This window comes from Xenopus tropicalis, chromosome 3 (genome assembly GCF_000004195.4).
Source record: "Xenopus tropicalis strain Nigerian chromosome 3, UCB_Xtro_10.0, whole genome shotgun sequence".
Lineage (NCBI taxonomy): Eukaryota > Metazoa > Chordata > Amphibia > Anura > Pipidae > Xenopus > Xenopus tropicalis.
The window spans coordinates 18,632,017-18,653,702 of record NC_030679.2 but is presented as its reverse complement, the minus strand read 5'-3'; the positions used below and the strand labels follow the sequence as shown (position 1 = coordinate 18,653,702).

At 38.3% G+C, this 21,686-nt stretch overlaps 1 protein-coding gene across 3 annotated transcripts in view; it reads right to left on the bottom strand.

Annotated features, from left to right (window-relative positions):
* vwf (von Willebrand factor) overlaps positions 1-21,686 on the bottom strand; it is a 114,904-nt gene that overhangs the window by 41,950 nt on the left and 51,268 nt on the right. For all 3 annotated transcript variants that reach the window (XM_031897751.1, XM_031897752.1, NM_001256288.1), the window contains 14 exon segments: positions 20,485-20,588; positions 19,811-19,949; positions 19,384-19,518; positions 18,030-18,176; positions 16,450-16,590; positions 15,384-15,497; positions 13,991-14,147; positions 12,863-13,021; positions 12,432-12,567; positions 10,388-11,823; positions 9,367-9,486; positions 7,435-7,578; positions 3,774-3,917; positions 2,224-2,388 (listed from right to left, as the gene is read on the bottom strand). In XM_031897751.1, the coding sequence (XP_031753611.1) occupies positions 2,224-2,388; positions 3,774-3,917; positions 7,435-7,578; positions 9,367-9,486; positions 10,388-11,823; positions 12,432-12,567; positions 12,863-13,021; positions 13,991-14,147; positions 15,384-15,497; positions 16,450-16,590; positions 18,030-18,176; positions 19,384-19,518; positions 19,811-19,949; positions 20,485-20,588 (3,241 nt within the window).

Below are 21,686 nucleotides of genomic sequence, written 5' to 3'. Positions count from 1 at the left end.
GTCACACAAAATGTTTCTGATCATCAAACACATTTAACTATTAGTCAAAGATAACACAAGTAAACACAAAATGCAGTTTTTAAATGAGGGTTTTTATTATTTAGGGAGAAAAAAAATCCAAACCTACATGGCCCTGTGTGAAAAAGTAATTGCCCCCTGAACCTAATAACTGGTTGGGCCACCCTTAGCAGCAATAACTGCAATCAAGCGTTTGCGATAACTTGCAACGAGTCTTTTACAGCGCTCTGGAGGAATTTTGGCCCATTCATCTTTGCAGAATTGTTGTAATTCAGCTTTATTTGAGGGTTTTCTAGCATGAACCGCCTTTTTAAGGTCATGCCACAACATCTCAATAGGATTCAGGTCAGGACTTTGACTAGGCCACTCCAAAGTCTTCATTTTGTTTTTCTTCAGCCATTCAGAGGTGGATTTGCTGGTGAGTTTTGGGTCATTGTCCTGCTGCAGCACCCAAGATCGCTTCAGCTTGAGTTGACGAACAGATGGCCGGACATTCTCCTTCAGGATTTTTTGGTAGACAGTAGAATTTATGGTTCCATCTATCACAGCAAGCCTTCCAGGTCCTGAAGCAGCAAAACAACCCCAGGCCATCACACTACCACCACCATATTTTACTGTTGGTATGATGTTCTTTTTCTGAAATGCTGTGTTACTTTTACGCCAGATGTAACGGGACACGCACCTTCCAAAAAGTTCAACTTTTGTCTCGTCGGTCCACAAGGTATTTTCCCAAAAGTCTTGGCAATCATTGAGATGTTTTTTAGCAAAATTGAGACGAGCCATAATGTTCTTTTTGCTTAAAAGTGGTTTGCGCCTTGGAAATCTGCCATGCAGGCCGTTTTTGCCCAGTCTCTTTCTTATGGTGGAGTCGTGAACACTGACCTTAATTGAGGCAAGTGAGGCCTGCAGTTCTTTAGATGTTGTCCTGGGGTCTTTTGTGGCCTCTCGGATGAGTTGTCTCTGCGCTCTTGGGGTAATTTTGGTCGGCCGGCCACTCCTGGGAAGGTTCACCACTGTTCCATGTTTTTGCCATTTGTGGATAATGGCTCTCACTGTGGTTCGCTGGAGTCCCAAAGCTTTAGAAATGGCTTTATAACTTTTACCAGACTGATAGATCTCAATTACTTTTGTTCTCATTTGTTCCTGAATTTCTTTGGATCTTGGCATGATATCTAGCTTTTGAGGTGCTTTTGGGCTATTCTCTGTGTCAGGTAGCTCCTATTTAAGTGATTTCTTGATTGAAACAGGTGTGGCAGTAATCAGGCCTGGGGGTGACTACACAAATTGATAAACCACAGTTAAGTTATTTTTTAACAAGGGGGGCAATCACTTTTTCACACAGGGCCATGTAGATTTGGAGTTTTTTTTCTCCCTTAATAACGTAAACCTTCATTTAAAAACTGCATTTTGTGTTCAATTATGTTATCTTTGACTAATAGTTAACGGTTTTTGATGAGCAGAAACATTTAAGTGTGACAAACATGCAAAAGAATAAGAAATCAGGAAGGGGGCAAATAGTTTTTCACACCACTGTATATATGGAAAAAAGACCAACAAGTTCAACTCTTCCAAACAAACCCCATTGCAAATTTATACACATACCTAGGGCTGGATCTAGGGGTAGGCAGAAGAGGCACCTGCCTATGGCGCTAGGCAGGTACCTCTTCTTTCACCTACCTCTAGTTCTGGGCACTTTCCCCTTCACTGCAGCCCCCCAGCCCGTGTGCGCGTATTGTGTGCTCATTTGCACATGCACGCGAGCACACACGGTGGGGGGGGGGGTTTAGTAGTTGGGCCAAGCCAACCAGGTTGCCTAGGGCACCCGGCCAGCTTGGCCCGGCACTGGACATACCGACCCATCTATAGATTCACAAACATAAATTACATATACCAACATCAATACTAACTGTAGCTTTAAGTATCACAATAGCCTTTGATATTGTGCTTGTTCAAGAACTCATCCAGGCCCCTCTTAAAACCTACATTGCTTCAAATGAAAATTCTTTTCCTCTGGTCTAAAGACGTGGCCTCTGGTGCTCAGATTTTATGGAAAAAAAGATCCCAGCTATTTATTTATAATCCCCTCTAACGTACTTGTAAAGAGTAATCATGTCTCTTTGCAAGCCTCTTTTCTACAGAGGAAACAACCACAACCTTGACAGTCTTAATTTAATACATATAATATAATATATATTCATATATTACCAGTGCAAATTTTGTTAATAAATTCATTGCTCAGGGTGACCATAGTTGGTAAATCTTCAATAATTTGCAGCTTTGTAATCTTCTTATTCGCAGACGGACCAGCTAGCACCTTCAGCTGCTGACTGTCATATCTGGTTCCAATACCAATGGGAAACACCGACACCCCTTGAGAATATTTAAGATAATTAAGAAACTACTATAAAGAGTTCTGTTTAACTTCATGCAGAATATAGGGCTCGGTCACTGTCATGCTCAAACATTATTACCACATATATAAATGATATCCTATGCACATTTCAGTATGTAGTTCATGCTACTGCCTACCTACTAATCAGACTCTAGCAGCCAAATAACAGTTCTAAATTCCGACCCAGAATTATTGTAAAAATAATTACCAAATTCCAACTTTTCTTTGAACTCCAATGTCTTCATCATGCAAAAGTGAAAAGTTGAAAGTGTATATTTTCTATTAAAATAATCTATTTTTGAAAATAAAATATCTGCTCATTGCTTTATATTACCCAAATCTCTGAAATATCCTTAGAAAAATCAAAGTTTGGCCAAATGTCCTTGAGGAAATTAGGCTAAAAAGATTGTAATGACAATATGAGAAACCATGGTTTTTAGAGTACAGAATATACAGTTGTGTTAATTATTAAATTAAATCTATAACCTAGTTACAAAAAATAATACAAAAAATAATCATTGTTACAACATGTCTTTAATATGATAATATCCCATCATAAATACCCTAACCACAGAATACTCAAAGGTAGTGGTTTGGATCTGACCAAAGCCTTTCAAACAAGGGGGTTGATTCACTAAAGTGCGTTAAAACGTGCGCTATTTATAGCATGTGTTAAAAATTTTATCGCGTCTTATTTTTTGCGACTTAATGCATGATTCACTAAAAGGATACCTGCGTTAATTTAGATGCGATGCTGTGTGTGTTATTTAAGTCGCGAAGACTATTTTCGTGCGGTATTTGACGCAACGCGCACAAATTGTCACCGCGTGCAAAAAAACGTACGCCATATTAGCCATACACACCATTACTTTCAGAAAACTACTGTTCTGAAAATGCCCATTTCCCTGCAAACTGGAGGCTGCATCACTCTGGGGCCAACACAGACTTGAATAAATCACACTGCAAAGTCCATATTGTGTTGCCAAAAGCTCATGAACTGTACTTTTCTATAATTACCGCCTGCCCAAAGTAGGTGTTAATTTTCACATAGACTAATGCGATATTTAGCACGTTCATACGTTCATACTATCATACTATTTCTATTCGCTAATTAAAGAAATGCGTTAAAATTAACGCTTTTTTTCTCGTCAATTTTAACACAAAAAAGCATGCGATAACACTTATTGGCCTTTAGTGAATCAACCCTAAGATTGTTTTAAAGATTCATTGATGACAAATATCTTGAAAAATGCACAACAACTACCATGAAAAAAATCTAATTTTGGACAACACATTTAAAACAGTTTTATGTTTCATGGATACAAATATGACATAAACCCATGCAAGAAACAAGGAAGCTTACTGTTAATCACAGCACTGTTGGCAGCCTCAGCCACTTGATCCACGGATACGTCTGTTATAACAATGACTGCAATTTTGGTGGAACCAGGTCTTGCTCCGTGCACCTCTGACATAGCAGTTCGAACACCAAAGAGCAATGCCTCACCTAAAAGGAAGATAAGCAGAACCATATTAGAAAATTTGAAAATAATAAATATTTTTGATAGACACATCTACTTTACTATTTGCAGAGATGGTATTGGGTGGGGGATAAAATCACCCTGTGTGCAATTACCCTTGTAAAAAACATCCCTGCAAAAGTAATATAATACAGTACATTCTTTTTTTAAGCCTTTCATTAGAAAAACAGAAAATGTACCATGACATTGTTACCATATGTCTCATATACTTGGAACACAGATAGAACAATATAAAAAGAGCTAGACACATCAATACAGGAAGAGATAGATCAATATACAAATAAATAGACAGATTGTGATAAGAAATAGATAAATATATAAAAATAGATGATGATAGATAGATAGATAGATAGATAGATAGATAGATAGATAGATGTTACTAATTTGTGCCTGGTTACGCCAAGTGCTGGGACATTTAACAGTGTAAAAGTGAAAGTCTTTCAAAAGCTGAGATTTAACCACGGGCAACTAATCTCACTGTGGGCAATGAGCCTTAGACTTCAGGCAACATTTACAAAGTGGGGGGCAGGGCAAAAAGTGCAAAACATGGGTGCAAACTGCACTCTTCTGAATTGCTGCAGGTCTCTGCTATCCATTTAGTGTGTATAAACCTGCATGTGCCCCATTAATACAGCGCTGTTTACATTTGGCAGCACTATGTTCATAAGGGTTGGCCTGGGGGAGGCAGGGCCAGAACTAGGCACTTGCCTAGGGCGCAATAATGGGGGACAGGGGGCTAGGCAGATACCTCTTCTGCCTACCCCATCTCTGCGCTCCCTTACCCCCCACCGTTGCCGTTTAACACAAGGCGTAGGAGGAGATGTGGCTGGACAGGATGCCTAGGGCGCGTCAGCTTGGCCTGCCCCTGTCCCCTAACTTGCCCAGCATTCAAAAGGGAAGCACCAGCAGGCACAGTCCATAACAGAGCCCTGTACTTACTGCCAGCCATATGGAAAGCAGGAAGGCCCACACCACTGGCGCTGTGATCTGCACACAACAAGGGATGTACAATTTGGCACTAGGTGCAGAGAGCAGGAAACTTTTTGCGACTTCAGAAAATGAAGCAAAGCATATGCCTTTTCACCGGCGATGCACTTTATTGCCAGTGAGAAGGCATTTCGGGGAGATTAGTCCCCATTGCCGAATTGAGGTATAGTCCCTAAATAATAAAACATAATGGTTGTTTTTTTTGCAGTGACCTTTTCCACGCAGATTACATTGGAGTTTATGGGTGTTTTTGCACAGCAACTTTTTTTTCCACATTGCAGTCTATGTCTATTGTCTTGGTCTTTTTTTTGCAGCAAAATGGTTTTGCCAAAATATGAATTAATTGTGCGCAATATTGAACCCATTACTTGAAACCCATTTTGTTCAACACTACTTATCTGTTAGTATGGTCTGCGGCAATCAATAAAGAGTAAAAGAAAAATACAAAATAAACGAATGTTTTTAAGGTATAAACTATGCTTGACCCCTATACTTATTATAAACAATATAAAAAATCCCCCCCCCATCTCCAGTTCTCTAGATGAAATTCTCACATTCTGTACTGATTACTCAGATATACTAAAATCAATTTATTTTATGATAGCAGAATGTGTTGTTTGTATTGGCCACCGTCTCCTTTATGTTGTTGCTCAAGCCTCGTAGGCTGATGTCATGCACAACTGCAAGGGAACACATTATATTGTCTCCATTACAGTTCCAGCCCACTAAATATGTTTTCTCTTCCCATGCAAAAAGCTTGAGGATATTGTACTGCGATGTAAGTGAATGTTGAACTAAGATTAACACTGAAATGAAATTAATCATTTTAATATGGCTTGATAATATCTACCTCCCCCCCTTACACATCTCACAGAGATGCATTGGTTCTATTTTGATTAATTATAAACATAAAAAGGGTCTATTTTGAATAATATTGCTCTTGCTTTTTGATATTTCATTTAATGTAAAACACAAATTTAAAGGAGAATTAAAGCCTACCTTTCAGAATCCTACCTCCCCCACTGCACCTCCCCTAAACTTTACCATTGGCTGCCCCTTATCCTTACAAAGCAGTGGGGTTGACAGGTGCCATGTTCTTTCCTGCAATCTCCTGATGTTGAAGGAGATCTGGGTTCAGATGGGAATACAAGGGTGTAGATAGCATAGAGAAGGACCTAAAACAACACAAAATGGTGCCTGACAACCCCGCTCTGCTTTTCAGAACAAGGCACAGTAATGAGGACCATTAAAACAGGCTGTAGTTCTCCATTAGAAGCTACAAGAATATACAGTACAGTTATTTAGGTCATTGAGCCACTATTGGCAAAATCTTCACTAAATTACCTTTATAGCTCCATACACTGATAGATTTATGGGCTTGATACATTATCTACACTTAGATAGGCTACTGCCACTTTTTCATATAACAGTATACTGCCGTGCCAGCTATTTACTGTGTGCTTGGGATGGACTAAATGTATACAAAAGCCAACGGCTTCAGCAATTGCTAACATATTAAAGAAAAGTTTAGAATTAACTTTCAGTATTACGTAGATATGAATTTTCCAATACAATTTGCAATCTGTCTTCTTTTTCTTCTAAATATGTTGCTGTAGGCTGTAAGGCTTACACTAAGCTCAGATGCAGAGAACCTCAGAGAACAAAAAATCTTTTGTAAAGGACTGCACTGCTCTATGCACTACTGCACATGCCCAGGTTGCACTCATTCATTAGTGCTGCAGAGATCCATCTGGCTGGGGGTGCTGGTTTAGGGACCAGGTATGGCCAGTGCTTTACAAAAGACTATTATGCACTTCTGATCATTTGAACTAACGTTAAGCTCCAACTTCCTTTAATATTAATTATTCACATTATGCAAACTATGGCTCTTTGCTACAGCAGTGTATTTGGGAAAGTACTTCTTTTGTCCTCCAATTTTGAAAACGGTGAACATGCCCTATATTCCCTATGTTGTCTTTTTTTTCAGGCCAATCGTATTTTTCCTTTCAGTCTGTCATTCAAAGCACTGTCTGGCTGCTAAGGTAATGGGGCCCTAACAACCATATAACAGCTTACTAAGCATTGTCAATGTTTCAAAAAACAAAACAAATTTTAAACATTGTAGCTTGTACTGCATTAATATAGTTGTCTTCATTATACTCAAAGCTAATTGTAAATCATATTTTGGAATATGGAGGAGAAGAGCCCACTGGCAAAGACATGGGCATACACAGGCAACCCCTTCAGTCCAAGTTAGCACCTAATCTGCTAAATCTGCAAATTGCTGTGTGTCAAAATAAATAGTCGCGGGCGTCAAAAGAATAGTCACACGTCAAAATAAATAGTCATGCGTCAAAAGAATAGTCGCGGGCGTCAAAGATTAGTTACATTTTCGCCGTTTTGCAAATCTTTTGAAAGATTTGCAAATTTTTCAGCGAAGCAAACAGAAACAGAAAACAGAAAACAGATTCGCTCATCACTACATATCACACTTACCAATTTTGGCAGGTCCGTCCTCTGCTTTTTGAATATTATCTACTGCTTTTAGAAGACTTTCCTTCTCTTGGGGGTCTGTCCATGCGATTTCCAGAATGTTTCTCCATCCATACTGAAGGACGGACACCTGTGTTGCACCAACCCCTGCAGAAAGTGCATGCAAGATAAAAAAAACTTATCATGTTAAAGCTCCTAACAACCCCTCAAATAAGGGTACTCTAACCTACTAACAATGTTGTTTAACCAGAACATACCCAGTTGTTTCTAGCAACAACTCTTACAATACTACAAATGTCAATGATCTGAGCATGCTGGGATCTGCAGCCAAACAACATCAGGGTCTCCCCATTCAAAGGTTTAGACCTGGGGTACCCAACATTTTTTGCCCGTGAACCACAAAGAGTGGGTGAAAGACAAGTATGATAAATGAACCTGAGGTACCAAAAAAGGGCTGTGATTGGCTATTTGGTAACCCCTATGTAGACTGGCAGCCTAAATGAGGCTCTGTTTGGCAGTACATCTGTTTTTTATGCAATCAAAACTTGCCTCCAAGCCAGATATTTTAAAATAAGCCCCTATTTTAAGGTCCATGGTAGCTACATCCAAAGGGTTGGTGAGCAAGTATTGTCCCTGAGCCACTGGTTGGGGATCAGTGGTTTAGACTGACACAGTTAGGGCAACAAGCTGAATAGATTGAAGCTGGGCAGGTTTCCTGTTATTGTCAATGTGCAATTGTCACTGGAGTCATTCAAATTTCTCTCCAGGACTGAATAAATAAACAGGATTATGTCTACTCTTTTAATGTTTAATTTATATTATATAGGCAAACAGAAAAGAAGCGGTTATCTGTGTTATATTTGATAACAAAAAAGTTAACTGACGTAGTACTGGTAGGCTAAATGAATGTGGCGAGTCAGGAGCATCAACAAAGCCTGCTCCATTTGTGCTTCTGTTGGGAGGAACCTGCTGCGCTTGCCCGGTTTTGTGCTTTGCACAATGCCCAACGTCTTTATCTCTTTGTAATTAGCTGCCCCTTATGTCTCCCACCATGCATCTGTCTGCAGCCCATCTAAACATATTCTGAAACATATACACAGAAGGCGATCTTTCAACTTTCAAATATGTTGGCGCTTTATAAATAAATGTTAATGTAATGCAGCACAGGTAGGATGGCCCTGGAAAAGCTAAGTAGGTATTCACTGCTGCATTTTTCAACATATTTTCTACAAAACTTGAAAACTTAAATTCCAAAAAATTAAATTCAAGATCACATTTTTGTTTTTGCAAATCACAGAAGAAACATGATATTACATTTTAATAAACAGGCCCCCAAAAAAGAAAAATTTATATTAAAATGTCAACAGGTAAGAGGAAGGTGTCTGAACCATTAGGGGTGTTTCACCTTTACGTTAACTTATAGTGTGTTACAGAATGGCCAATTCTAAGCAACTTTTCAACATCTTCATTTTTTTTTTTATAGTTTTTGAATTCTTTGCTTTCCTCTTCTGTTACTGTTACATTTTTATTATTTATCTTTCCATTTAGGTCCTTTACTATTCATATTCCAGTGTCTCATTCACTCTCTGGTTGCTACGGTAATTAGGACCCTAGCAACCAGATAGCTGCTGAAATTCCACACCTGAAAGCTGCTGAACAAAAAGTAAAATCTTGAAAAAAACACAAATAATGAACAAAAATGAAAACCAAATGCAACTGTCTCAGAATATGACCCTCTTCATAATACTATAAGTCAACTCATAGGTGAACAACACACACAATTACATTTGTAATGCAGATTTTGAAGTTGAAGACAATATGTGGTCCTGATTAAAATGAGCAATAGGATATTGGAACTGAAACCATGAAAACTTAAGTGAAGTTAAATACTGTATATATATATATTCAACATATAAATTGTAATGAATAACTTACCAATGTTTACTTTCTTAATAAAAGCCTTAACGAATGTTTTCATCTCCTCAAATTGCGATGCTCTGACACTTGAACTTCCATCCAATACAAAGATCACATCCATTGGTTTCTCGCAGTTATCTTTAAGAAATAAAACATATATATTTCTTCTAAAGCCTTTCCTTGTTTTTTTCAACCATTTAAAGTTAGGTACAAACTTGAAAAATAAAATTCCATTAATTTATTTAAAAAAAAAATGTTTTTTTTAAATCGTATAAATCTGAAAATGTACACATTTATTATAAGATTAGAAATATTATAAAATTAAAAGTACTTTAAAAATATGCAAGTAAAAATGATTCTGCATGCTATGATATCTTTTAAGGGGGCTCAATAATACTTTTGGGTAGCATTTATTCTTACATTTTTATGTTATAAATCTAGACCTTTCCCGACATTTGTTTTACTCCTCCACTTTACCAAAAATAAGTAAATATCAACGAAAATATGTCCTAACATTGGCACTAGTGATGGGCAAAATAATTCACCAGGCACGGATTTGCACCAAATTTCCGAGTTTCCCTATTGGCGAATTTTTTCGCAAAACGGGTGACAAAATTTACCACAAAACATTGGTGCCCGCATAAAAAAAAAATATATTAGCCCATGAGAAAAAAAATGTTGTGCGTGACACGCATGTCAAAAAAATGACGTGCATGAAAACATTTTTTGCACACATTTGACATTTTCGCCATTTTGTGAATTGTTTGCCATTACGCAAATCTTGGGGTGGGAATATGAGACATAACTGTTCAGTTAAGTTGCTTTTGAATCGGACCTGCATGCTCACAAACTAACTGAACAGTTATGTCTCATGTGCCCCCCCCGACTGACTGACTGACTAAGAGGTTAGAGAGCTGAAAGCAGGAAGTAGTGTTCTGGCTATTATGTTAGACATCTGCCCACTCCAGCCTTCCAGAGAAGGGTAAATAATCTCAGACTACAAGTACAACATACAATGGAAAGAGAGAGATCATTTTACCTGTTATTGGTTGAGTTGCTGGAGTCGTAGTAGGTGGAAATGGTGTTGTTGATAAACTCTTTCTAGAGCAGCATTTTTCTAACACCAGTACTGGGGCATCTGATATCAGCACATCATAATCTTCAATTAATATTATCTCATCCCTCGAGTTAGCGATCAGCTCAAGTTCCTGTATGTCGACATTAGGACCCACAGCTATAGGCACCATGTTTATGTCACTGGGGCCCTTAGTGATGATATCAGTGGCAGGGTTACTGGTCACCATGTAGACAAGGTGTGGAATGTCATTTCTGCTTCCGGTGTCAGTTGTGAACGTGTGCTCAGTGACATAGTTGATCGCTTTTCCTGTGTTGGTAGCATTGCCACCCCGATACTCCATCTTCCTTATTCTCTGGATAATGTCCTCCTTCGTCTGTTTCTCTGAGAAACTATACTCTATAGTAACAGTAAAAGAAAACTGTATAATGGTTATATGTATTGTTTCTTCGCTTATTTGCAACTTCTGAATCATTTTCTCAAGGAAGATTTTGGTCTTATTAAAGTTTATCTCCCCTACTTTATCAGAACCTTCGATAATGAAAACAAGGTCTATGGTCTTATCCCAAGAAGCCTGTGTTGTGGGTTTGACCTCTGGTATCTGTGTTGCAGTTGGTCCTTTCTCAACAGGGGCTATTGTTACTTTCTGTACTGGCTTTTCAGTAACAGTAGGCTTCTTGGTAGAAGGAATTGTTGGTTTAGGTGGCTCTGGCACAAGGTCACACAAATAGTGAATGATTTCATCTCTGCGATCCAGCAGCTCATACACACTTCCAAAAATATATGGTTTGTTCTTGGGTGACATCTTTTGAATAATGTTTATTTCTTCCATATTGATATCTGGTCCCAGTCCAACTGGAATCACAGTAATCTTTCTTTTGTGGATTGCTTTCATAATACCTGCCACACTCTTTGGGGATTTACTAGCTGTCAACAGCATGGCAAATTTGGGCGCGTTGTCCCTTGGAGCTTCACCAAACACATAGTGGGAAGCGTATTTAAGTGCTTCAGGGGCAGAAGATGTCAAGCTTCCCACATATTTCATACTCTTGACCATTTTAACTAGCTCTGAAAGCTTTTTGTTATCTTTCAGACCAAATGATCTGTCGGTTGTGGCCGAATAATAATGCACAACAGAAACGCGGATTTTCTTTTGTGAGATGTGAATTTTTTCCATAATTCCCACAATAAAGTCCTTCACAACTTCAAATTCTTCCATGGAGAGTTTAGAGGATCCATCCACAAGGAAGACCAGGTCCATCATTTTATTGCATTCATATATACTGGTGTCTACTACCTCAGTGGTAGGCGTTATATCCACAGGTAGAGTGGTCGGGGCGACAGTTGTAATAACACTTATCTCACACGCATTACACTGCAAGTTTTTGCCTTCACAATGGCTGGAAAAACAGAATAAAAGTGTTTACAATAAACCTAAGCTCCTGTTCTTATTTTTTATTTATAAATAGCTATCAGAATGGTTGGGTGTGGGGTGGGAAATGACATACATTTGGAATTTGTTTTTTTTAACTACTTACAGCAAGATACTCAAAACAATGTACCCCTAGAATCTGTTGGCCATGTAAAGGCCAATATTTTCTGCAGACTCACTGTGAGTCTTCAGGAAATATCTGCCACAAACAATGAGCCCAAACAAAACAAGGTGTGGGCCTGGCTAGATATTGATTGGGCTGAAAATTTCTATCTGGTGAGAACCCCACTGGGAAATGCATGTGATCCTCTACCTCCAGCTCTTCATAGGTCCCCCGGGTGTCAAATAACTTGTGGTGGCAGGTTTTGGCCCACCAACCCAGTGGCCATAACAGACGTAGAGCTGGTGAGATGTGACCTTGCCCAACCAGCAGAACATAAAATGCTTGGCTGACTTCATGATGACTTGCAGATAAAAGACCTTGCTGCATTGAGCAATTTAGTTTGCAACTAAAGTTTCAGCAGTATTGTACCGTGTTGAAAGGGTTGTGTAGATAGGTAGTATAAATAACTTTACCATAACTGACAGCGCTGAGGGTCATCATGGTTCAAAATAATTTTTCTTCCATGCGGAACTGTATGGCCCTCTATCGTGCACACTGGACAATCCTTAGGTTCAATGCAAGATTCAGACACTTCATCTAGTATTTTCCCTGAGGAAAGCACATGGCATTATAAACAATACATAAAATATTTATAACATCCCTAGTGATGAGCAAATCTGTCCCGACAGACGACAATTTTTTTTGAAATGCGTGACAATTTTTTGCCAAATTATTCCTTGGCAAATTTTTGCGCCCGTTTTGTAAAATGATCTGCCAATGCTGAAATATGCTGTGAATCCATGCCTGGAGAATAATTTTGCTCATCACTAAGCATCACAAGTCCCCCATTCTGAATATATACACATGGAAATCTATGTACTGATACTTAACAGGCATCACTTACCAGGAGGGCAATAGGCTTGGCAGCCTTCCACACATTTCAGTGGACAGTTCACTGGCTCAGGGTGTTGACATGTGACCGGACAGGCAGTAGTACAGCTGTTGTACCTCCATTCACACACATAGTCCAGATCCCTCTGATTCTTCTCCTCACAACTTTGGGCTACAATAAGTACAAAAAAAGTGCTTTTCTTTCGAATTTTCTTTATAATCCTCAATGTTAATAATGCTAATTGTAAATGCTGACCAATCTGTTTTACCTATCCTGGTCATGTAATTTCCATACCCAGCTAACCAGGGCCATTAATGTGGAGTACACATCGAAACAATTTAAGTAAGGTACTTGCATCTAAACAAACTCCTGCACTGCACATCCACATTGTTGCCAATGCACACACAATTTAGCAGAATAACTCCAGAATTGACACGTTCCCCCTTCTAATAGATGCAACTTTTACCTGTTTTGCATCAAAACACCAGTGCAATTGCGGCTGTTTCAATGCTTTGGACACAACTCAGAATGTAGCCACATTATGCTGGGATTATGGGAAGAAATGCTGCACTGGGGGGAAAATGCTACATTATAGGTAAAAAACATGCTGAGTGCACTTTGTACCCTTCACTTGTTTTCTTAAATGACTGCTACAGCGTCAACAATATATGCCAGAATTCCAGCATAGCTACTCTCTCCGCAATCAGGCCTGATGTTTTTTTTACTACAGAAAAACAGCCTATTTTTCTGACCTAATAAATTCACTTTTGCAACAAGGATGTGCTGCAGCGTTGTATTTCCTACTATAAGCCCCCTGGAAATGGTTTCCGGACTGCATTGCACCCAATTCAAAAGTTTTATAGAAGGTGGTTGAAACACAGACTAATTTTGGAAGAATAATGTTAAGCAACTTGTCTTAACTTGCACTAATTGTGATGCATACAACTTAGTAAATACCCATTTTAACACTGAAATTCTGGTGCTACATTTTGGGTAAGATTTGCATTCAAAAATTGCAATTAACACCATATGACTTTTTGGTAAATCAGTCTAAGTTTACAGGCCTAAATATTATTGACTTTCTCCTGCAAACACAGAACAAGTTTTGGCCATCATGTCACAAATGAATTGTATACTTACGGCACAGATGTGATGATCGCCAGTGTACATTGATTCCTCTCTGGGCACAGACATGGGCATAGGCAGCTAGAGAGTCACAGAAACAAGCACAGTCCCCAGCTGATTCACATGTACAGGTATCATAGGTGCAAATCTCCCAGTATGGCTCTGGGTTTACCTGTGCAGAAGAGAGAGGATAATATACAGCACCAATGTAATGAAGCAACAGTATGGGGCGTCATCATGCCATGACTTGGCACTAAATTGAAAATAAAAAGACCTGGGTACAAAGTGAAAAGTAGATTGGCTTAAGGGTTGCAATGAACTCATGCACCGTGCCCCAAGTACTTGAAGTGAGTACTCAGTGTGTGCACCTGAACTGAATACTAATCACAAAAAATAAATAGGGATAAGGACCCAAAAGATTTTCTTAATAGCTTGAGAAAGCTTCTGAGGAGCAAAACACATGTCAGGTGTTCTCATAGCTGGAGCCTTGAGTTTGAGTCCACATGGAGTGACTGGGAAGTCAGAGACTCCCTGCTTGTAATATGCAAACATGACTGTTGATCATGGCAGCACATATTTTATTGCATGAATATAATCACATTGGGTGCAATTTGGGTTAGACGGTATCAAGCCCTCCCCTGTCTTATTCTCCTGAGGTTTGTTATAAGTTATTCTGCCATACACTTGATATGGATATAATGTGGGGACTTGACTCCCAGAAATAAGTGCATAAGTTGCACATATCTAACTCCCAGTTATGTGTAATAAACATACACTACATTCCTATGATAAGAAATTTGTTAATAAATTAAAGTAAATTTTCAGCATTCATGGAATCTGGATAACCAATGGATGGGTCGGTGAATAAAACTGACTTACTTTTGGGTTTCTATCCCTATTTCATTTTTGTAGTTTAAAGGATGTTCTTGGGCTGGATTAGGGTCATGATTAAACCATCTTGATTTGGTTATCTGGAATGCTTTAAATGAGAATGATGAATACAGAATTCCTGCATACCTTCCCTAGCCAATCCCTCATGAATACAGCAATGTCTAATGCAGGCAGCACTGTATTCATGGGGCGAGCACAGATCCTTGCACTCTACTTTGGAGTAAAATCCTGTGCCTGTAAGGCAAGGTGCAAAGTATGCACTATTTTTGCACGTTGCTCCCTGCCCTGTATTGATAAATGGCACTTGTAGTTTTATGAGATTTTGCATGTATAAAGCTAATATATAAGAAAACAATACATGTTACATGTTAACAACAATCTTAAAATATTTTCCAGGGATTGTAAATGAAATCTGATTCTTAAATTATTATTGTTACAATGATTTATAAATACTTTGATACATAATGAAGGCTCTACCAGCAGGCTCTACTTCTATATCAAATAAAGCCACACTTACCACTTTTGCACATTCTGCAAAGAGATCCCCCATGAGAATATTGCAAGCATTTTCTGCAGCCATTTGCTTCATCAAATTGTCCTTACAGAGTGATAGTGGAGAAACAGCGCCAAACTACATTGGGCAAAAAACAGCAGAGATCTTATTTCAATTCATATAGCGCCAACACATTTCTGCAGCGCTTTTACAAAGATTATAAATGAATCACATCGGCCCCTGTCCCTACGAATACATTGTCCTGACCTATAGGGGCATATATATATATATATATATATATATAACTTTACAGCTTAATACATAAAAACTCAATCACGTTTCATTCATTCCTATGGGATTTTTAGAAGCATATTTATCAATGGGTGAAAGTTAGAGCTCACCATTTGACAGATAAGCTTCTAAAAATCCCATAGGAAGGAATAGAACATGGTGAGTTTTTATGTATTAAACTCACATTTTAATAAATCTGCCCTTAAATTCTCATTATCTGATGATCTGACTTTGGGTCAGATTTATTAAAGTGTTAATAAAATACCCCCAGTTAAATACCCCCACTCCCTATTCATTCATTTTGGATTTTTATAGGAGTTATATTTAAATGTTGAGCTCTAACTTTCGCCCACTGATAAATATCACTAAAAATCCCATAGGAATAAATATGGAGTGTGATCATTTAACTTGGGTAAGCTATAATTTCACACTTTGATAAATCTGCACCTTTGTGTCTTTGGGATTTTTAAATACTTATTTATCAATGGGTGAAATTGAGAATTCACGCTTTGATAAATATGCCTCTTAAAAAACACATACAGAGAATTTCACTGGGGCAAGCTTTAATTTCAGTCTTTGATAAAGTTACCCCAAAGATTTTAAATCCCAAACCATATTTAACAACACTAAGCACCATAGGCTTTGCTTCTGCTAATAGTAAATGAGCATTTTGATCTTTTACATGAAAATAAAAGACAAGAGTATACAGTTTGTGGTATTATAAGGATCCTTCCCACAGATCCCTTCCATTTCCCAATCGAAGTATTCCGTAGAACCATAGAATCAATATTCTGTTTACCTTTGCAGCATCGGCACAAAGAGGATTTACTTTCCAAGAATTTCCAAAGTTGACTGGATCCATTTCTATTTGATTGTTGCTACTGATCAGGTCATTGTTTTCAATCCCATCAAAGTTTCCACACAATCCACAGACTTTATCCTGGTGGCGAAGCAAAGTATTAATGGGATTATTGTTGTTATTGCAGAGCCTTTACCATGTTTTTACCCACAGCGCAGGTTTTTTTTTCATTCTCTGCAGTCATCACAAAATATTCCTTTTAGGTCAAGGTTATGGAAAGTCTCAGTTATAGGAAAAGCCTGGCCAAGTTGGGGCTGTTTACACTGAAGAGGAGGTGCATATTGGCAAACAAGTGTTGGCCACCTTTACTTTGGTTGAGAAAAGACACATGTCCATATAGAGTTTATTATATGGGCCCTTTATATATTTATACAAAGTTATGTTCCCCCATAAGCTCCTCTTCTCCAGTGTAAACAACCCTAGCTTGCCCAGTCTTTCTTCATAACTAAGGGGGAGATTTACTAATCCACGAATCCGAATCCCGAAAGGGAAAAAATCGGATTGGAAACGAAAATTTTGCAACTTTTTCGTTGCAGGCGCAATTTTTTCGTATTTGTCGCAACTTTTTCGTCTCCGCTGCGGCTTTATCGTATTTTGCATGACTATTTCGTCGCCGTCATGATTTTTTCGTATTGAGCGATTGTAAACAGCGGAAAAACCAATCCGATTTTTTACGCGACAGCGACGAAAAAGTCGCAAGAATACCGATCATTATGAAAAACCGCATTCGGACGCCTTCGGACCATTCGTGGATTAGTAAATCTCCCCCTAAGACTTCCCAGACCCTTTACCAGCTTAGTTACCCTTCTTTAAACTCAATAATTCAATTAAATCTCTTTTGAGCACTAGAGACCAAAACTACATGGCATATTCTGGATTGGGCATCAGCAGCAGAAGCCAGGGTCAGCCTGGGTTGAGAAAGGCTGCTATACCAGGGGCCCCCACACCCCCTCTGGGGCCATCACTGCCCCCTCCGCTAGCACCTTACCCCCCCCCCCATGTCCTACCGCCCAAGCGCAACCCTGGCAGCAGCTCAGTAAGCCAGATCTTTGACCTAACCTCTACAATTTGATTGATTCATTTACCTTTCTCTTCACCAGCATCTACTGAGCATGCTCCCCAAGCTTTACTTTTCTGTCACAGAGATACTGTTACATTTTAATACATCCTAATACTGCTGAGAAATGTATCAACTAATGCACCAAATTGTAATGGTTAAGAGAGATTAATATTTTTTTCTAAATATTAAAATGACAAAAATAAAAATAGCAAATGGAGAGTGTTTGTGAACTGCCTTTTTGACCTACTCTGCAAATGCCTTTCATGTGATGGAAATATAACTGCTTATAAAGCACTGTCTGGAAAGACTTTATTGGTCTGCTACTGTGCAGAGCTCAGTGTTTAGCATAAATGTCCTGTTCTCCAGCAATGCACTGCTGTGATCAACATCATATGTAATCCCCAAAACAGAACTGGAATATATAACTTCACTAGGAAATATTAAGGTCACATAGACTTACCCTGTAGGTTTCTTTCAGAGTCACATAAACTCTCATTCCTTTGTCCCATGTAACAGACATTTGATTTCCAAGAAGCAAAATGAAGTAATTGCCAGACTTTAAGACATCAAAACTTGTCTCATCTGAGAGAGGCTTTTTAATATGTATCTAGGGGAAGAGATTAAATGGTAAAATTATCTTGTTTTCAAAGTAATTATATAATATACAAATGTAATATACAATGGAACCAGTAGATACTTTTATGGATAACTGAGGGTTCTTCTCCCATGTGGACTGGGGTGTTTTAGCCAATTCGACTGTCCAAAGTCAATTCTCCAATATCTGCCATCTATTTAGGAGAGTATACGTTTTTTTCTGTGGCCCAAAGAATATGTCTAAAATGAATTAAGTGCCTTATTTGAATTACTATTGTCTATTGTAGCAGGATAATTCACTACAATGAATGTTGGCCAAACCTCACGTAAACTTAGAGAGAGGATTCGTGAACACTTATTTGGGAATTTGAGATATTTCAGTGCCCAGGGAATGGAAAAGATGGGCTTGAACATAAGACGTGGCAATTTCTTTAAATTGATTCAGAAACGACGTGAGGTTTTCTAGATTTTCAGTTTGAATACCAGTGGCAATGAATGCAGAGTTTGATATCTCATGTTATTATTAGGCCAATGTCTGTCTGGAACTCTGGGATGAATCATATACACTGCTCTTATTATTCATTTTCATTGGATATAACTGATATATATATATATATATATATATATATATACTTTTACATAACTTAATGTGTATACCTACTAGCAGTTTGTACCCTCCTACAAGTATTTTGTAGAGATTTATTTTGTTTTTGCTTTTATTTCATCTGTATATATTGTATATTATGTAAAAGGGATAGACACCGTCTCTTTAGGAGTCTGTTCTATATGTTTTTTTCAAGTTTTTTCTGATTGGTTGTGTTTTCTATAAATATCCACTTCCTGTGGCTCACATTTAGCCCATGATTAATTGCTATTAAGGCATGAAAGGTGTAGGGCAGTGGTTCTCAACCTTCCTAATGCCGTGACCCTTTAATACAGTTCCTCATGTTGTGGTGACCCCCAACCATAAAATTATTCCTAAGACCATCGGAAATATGTGTTTTCCAATGGTCTTAGGCGACTCCTGTAAAAAGGTTGTTCGACCCCCAAAGGGTCCAAACCCACAGGTTGAGAACCGCTGGCGTAGGGTGTATGGAGATGCTTCATATTTGAATGTAGTTATGAATAAAGACTTTTTTACTTTTAAACGTCATGACCCCTGTGGAAATCCCTGAGTGCCTGTATGCCCATAATGGTTGCTGCCTATGCCAAATACACACCTGTTCATTAGTCAGCTCAATTTCTCCATTTCTGAATAGAATCGTTATTCTTTTAGTACATTTTTCTCCAGAGAATCCACAACCTTCATTTCCAACAAGTATTCGAAATGTCCCTGTTACCCCACCGCAATAATCCTACAACAAAATATCATCAAAATGAAAGTACACTTTTATGACATATCATTTTAGGGACTGAAAATATATTTTATTCCCCAAATGTGCAAAGCAGACTTGTACATGCAAGCCATGCCTGTATAATAACATTACTGGATGCTTTTTTTAATTAAACCATATCCCCTAGTTGCTAGGACATGTCCCCTGCTGACTACATGTAATTATGACACCACACTATGGGAGATGGAGTTTTCATGACACTGTCCTGTTAAACCATTGAGAATCATTAGGACATTATTTGTATAAGCTTTACCTGAGCAAGTACATACTGGCAGTCACCAGGAAACTTGTATCTAAACCCATCAAAAGTCAGATAGTGCGACACTCCAATAGCTGAACAGGTTGCGTCACATATATTTTCTGTACATTTCCATTTTCTGTTTTCACAGACACTGAAAAATATAACACCTATGATTGTCAAGATGTAAACAAACTTATTTTAACATTGTAGATAGAAGTAATATACTGTATTTCTTGCAGAACAAAGGAACATTTAGGCTTCCCATGGGCAGATAAAGGCATTGGAAGCCCCTTGCAAGACAATATTGTTGTTCCCTATTTTAATAGTTTATAAGTAAAAAACGATGTATATAAACTGTATCTGCACTACCTATGGGTACAGGTTGACCCTGAAAGTTGTTATGCCCCTAATGCTTCACTGGCAGAACTGCCGATAGTTCCACTTTTGAGGTTTTGGTTACTCATTCAGTCATAGTAGCCTCTAGAAGCTAAAGTGGTTAGTATAGGTAAGTGTGGTGGTTGTACAATAAGTACAAAGTAGTTAAAATATTCTACAGTATTGTACATCAAAGGGAAAGGTTGTGTGCAAATGTGGAAGAACTTGTCAAAAAATTTGACAAACTAATCTGATGTTATTTATAGCTGTCCAGAGGAATGGTATTATTGGAGGAATATGTCATGACTTACCAAGTGTTGCAGTCTATCTCCACTGATGAGCCAGGAGCATATTCTTTACCAGCATGAAAGCAAGGGCATCTTTGGGGAAACATACATTTTGATTTGTGCCGGACCTTTAATGAAAAATGTATTATATATCAGAATTCACAGACTGAACATGCTCTGCTTACTTACTGCAAGTGCATTCTTATCAGTGGCTCTATACTGAAAATAATAAAAAGAAAGTGAGAGTTTTCTTCAAATGAATGAATTATATTGAGTTAACAACAATCCAGATCTTCCATATGAAATAACATGTTCTGAGATGGTGTTCCATACTGTGTCCAAAAGTAAAGTCAGCACTAGAACTATTTGTAGGGGGAGCAGTGTCATTTGGAGCTGTGTAACTCTGGACGCTGGACCAGTGGAAATGCATATTATAGAGTAATAAATCACATTTCACTATCTGGCAGTCTGATGGAGACATATGGGTTTGGCAGATGGCATTAGAACACTACCTGTCTGAATACATAATGCTTATGGTAAAATTTGGTGAAGGAGAATAATGATATGGGGCTGTTTTTCATGGTTTGGGCTAGGGTCTCTGGTCCAGTTGAAACCAGACATTAAGGCATTAGGCCATTCTTAACTTTTCCATAGCAACAGGTTGAAGAGGATCCTTTCCTGCCCCGATGCTGGACGCAAGGTCCATACAGAATGGGTTTGCTGAGACTGGAGTGGAAGAATTTGTCTGGTCTTCACAAGCCCTGACCTCAACCCAACTAAAAACCTGAAGGATGAACTGAAAAGCAGACTGTAAGAGAGGCTTGAACCCCATCATCAGTGCCCAACCTCAGTAATGTTCTTGTGACTAAATGGAGGCAAATCCCCAATCCCACCAACAATGTATGTATACCCCATAAGACCCCCTAATTGCATTCAGAGGACACCCCATGAAGTCAGCGATTTAGTTTGTGGGTGGTACTACAACACTCTGAAAGCAAGTTCATTATTATCCTATCCTGCCTCAGATATTTACATTAACACATGTTAGTGACTACTTCTCCTTTAAATAATGTTTCCTGACTTAAATCCACAAGGGATTCCAAATGGATTAAGTCAACACAATCATTATAGTAATAAATGTCTATGAATAAAATTATTGGAGATGCAAAATCGCAGAACGATTTTGAAATTATAAAATACTTATCCAGCTATTTAGAAGGAAGGTT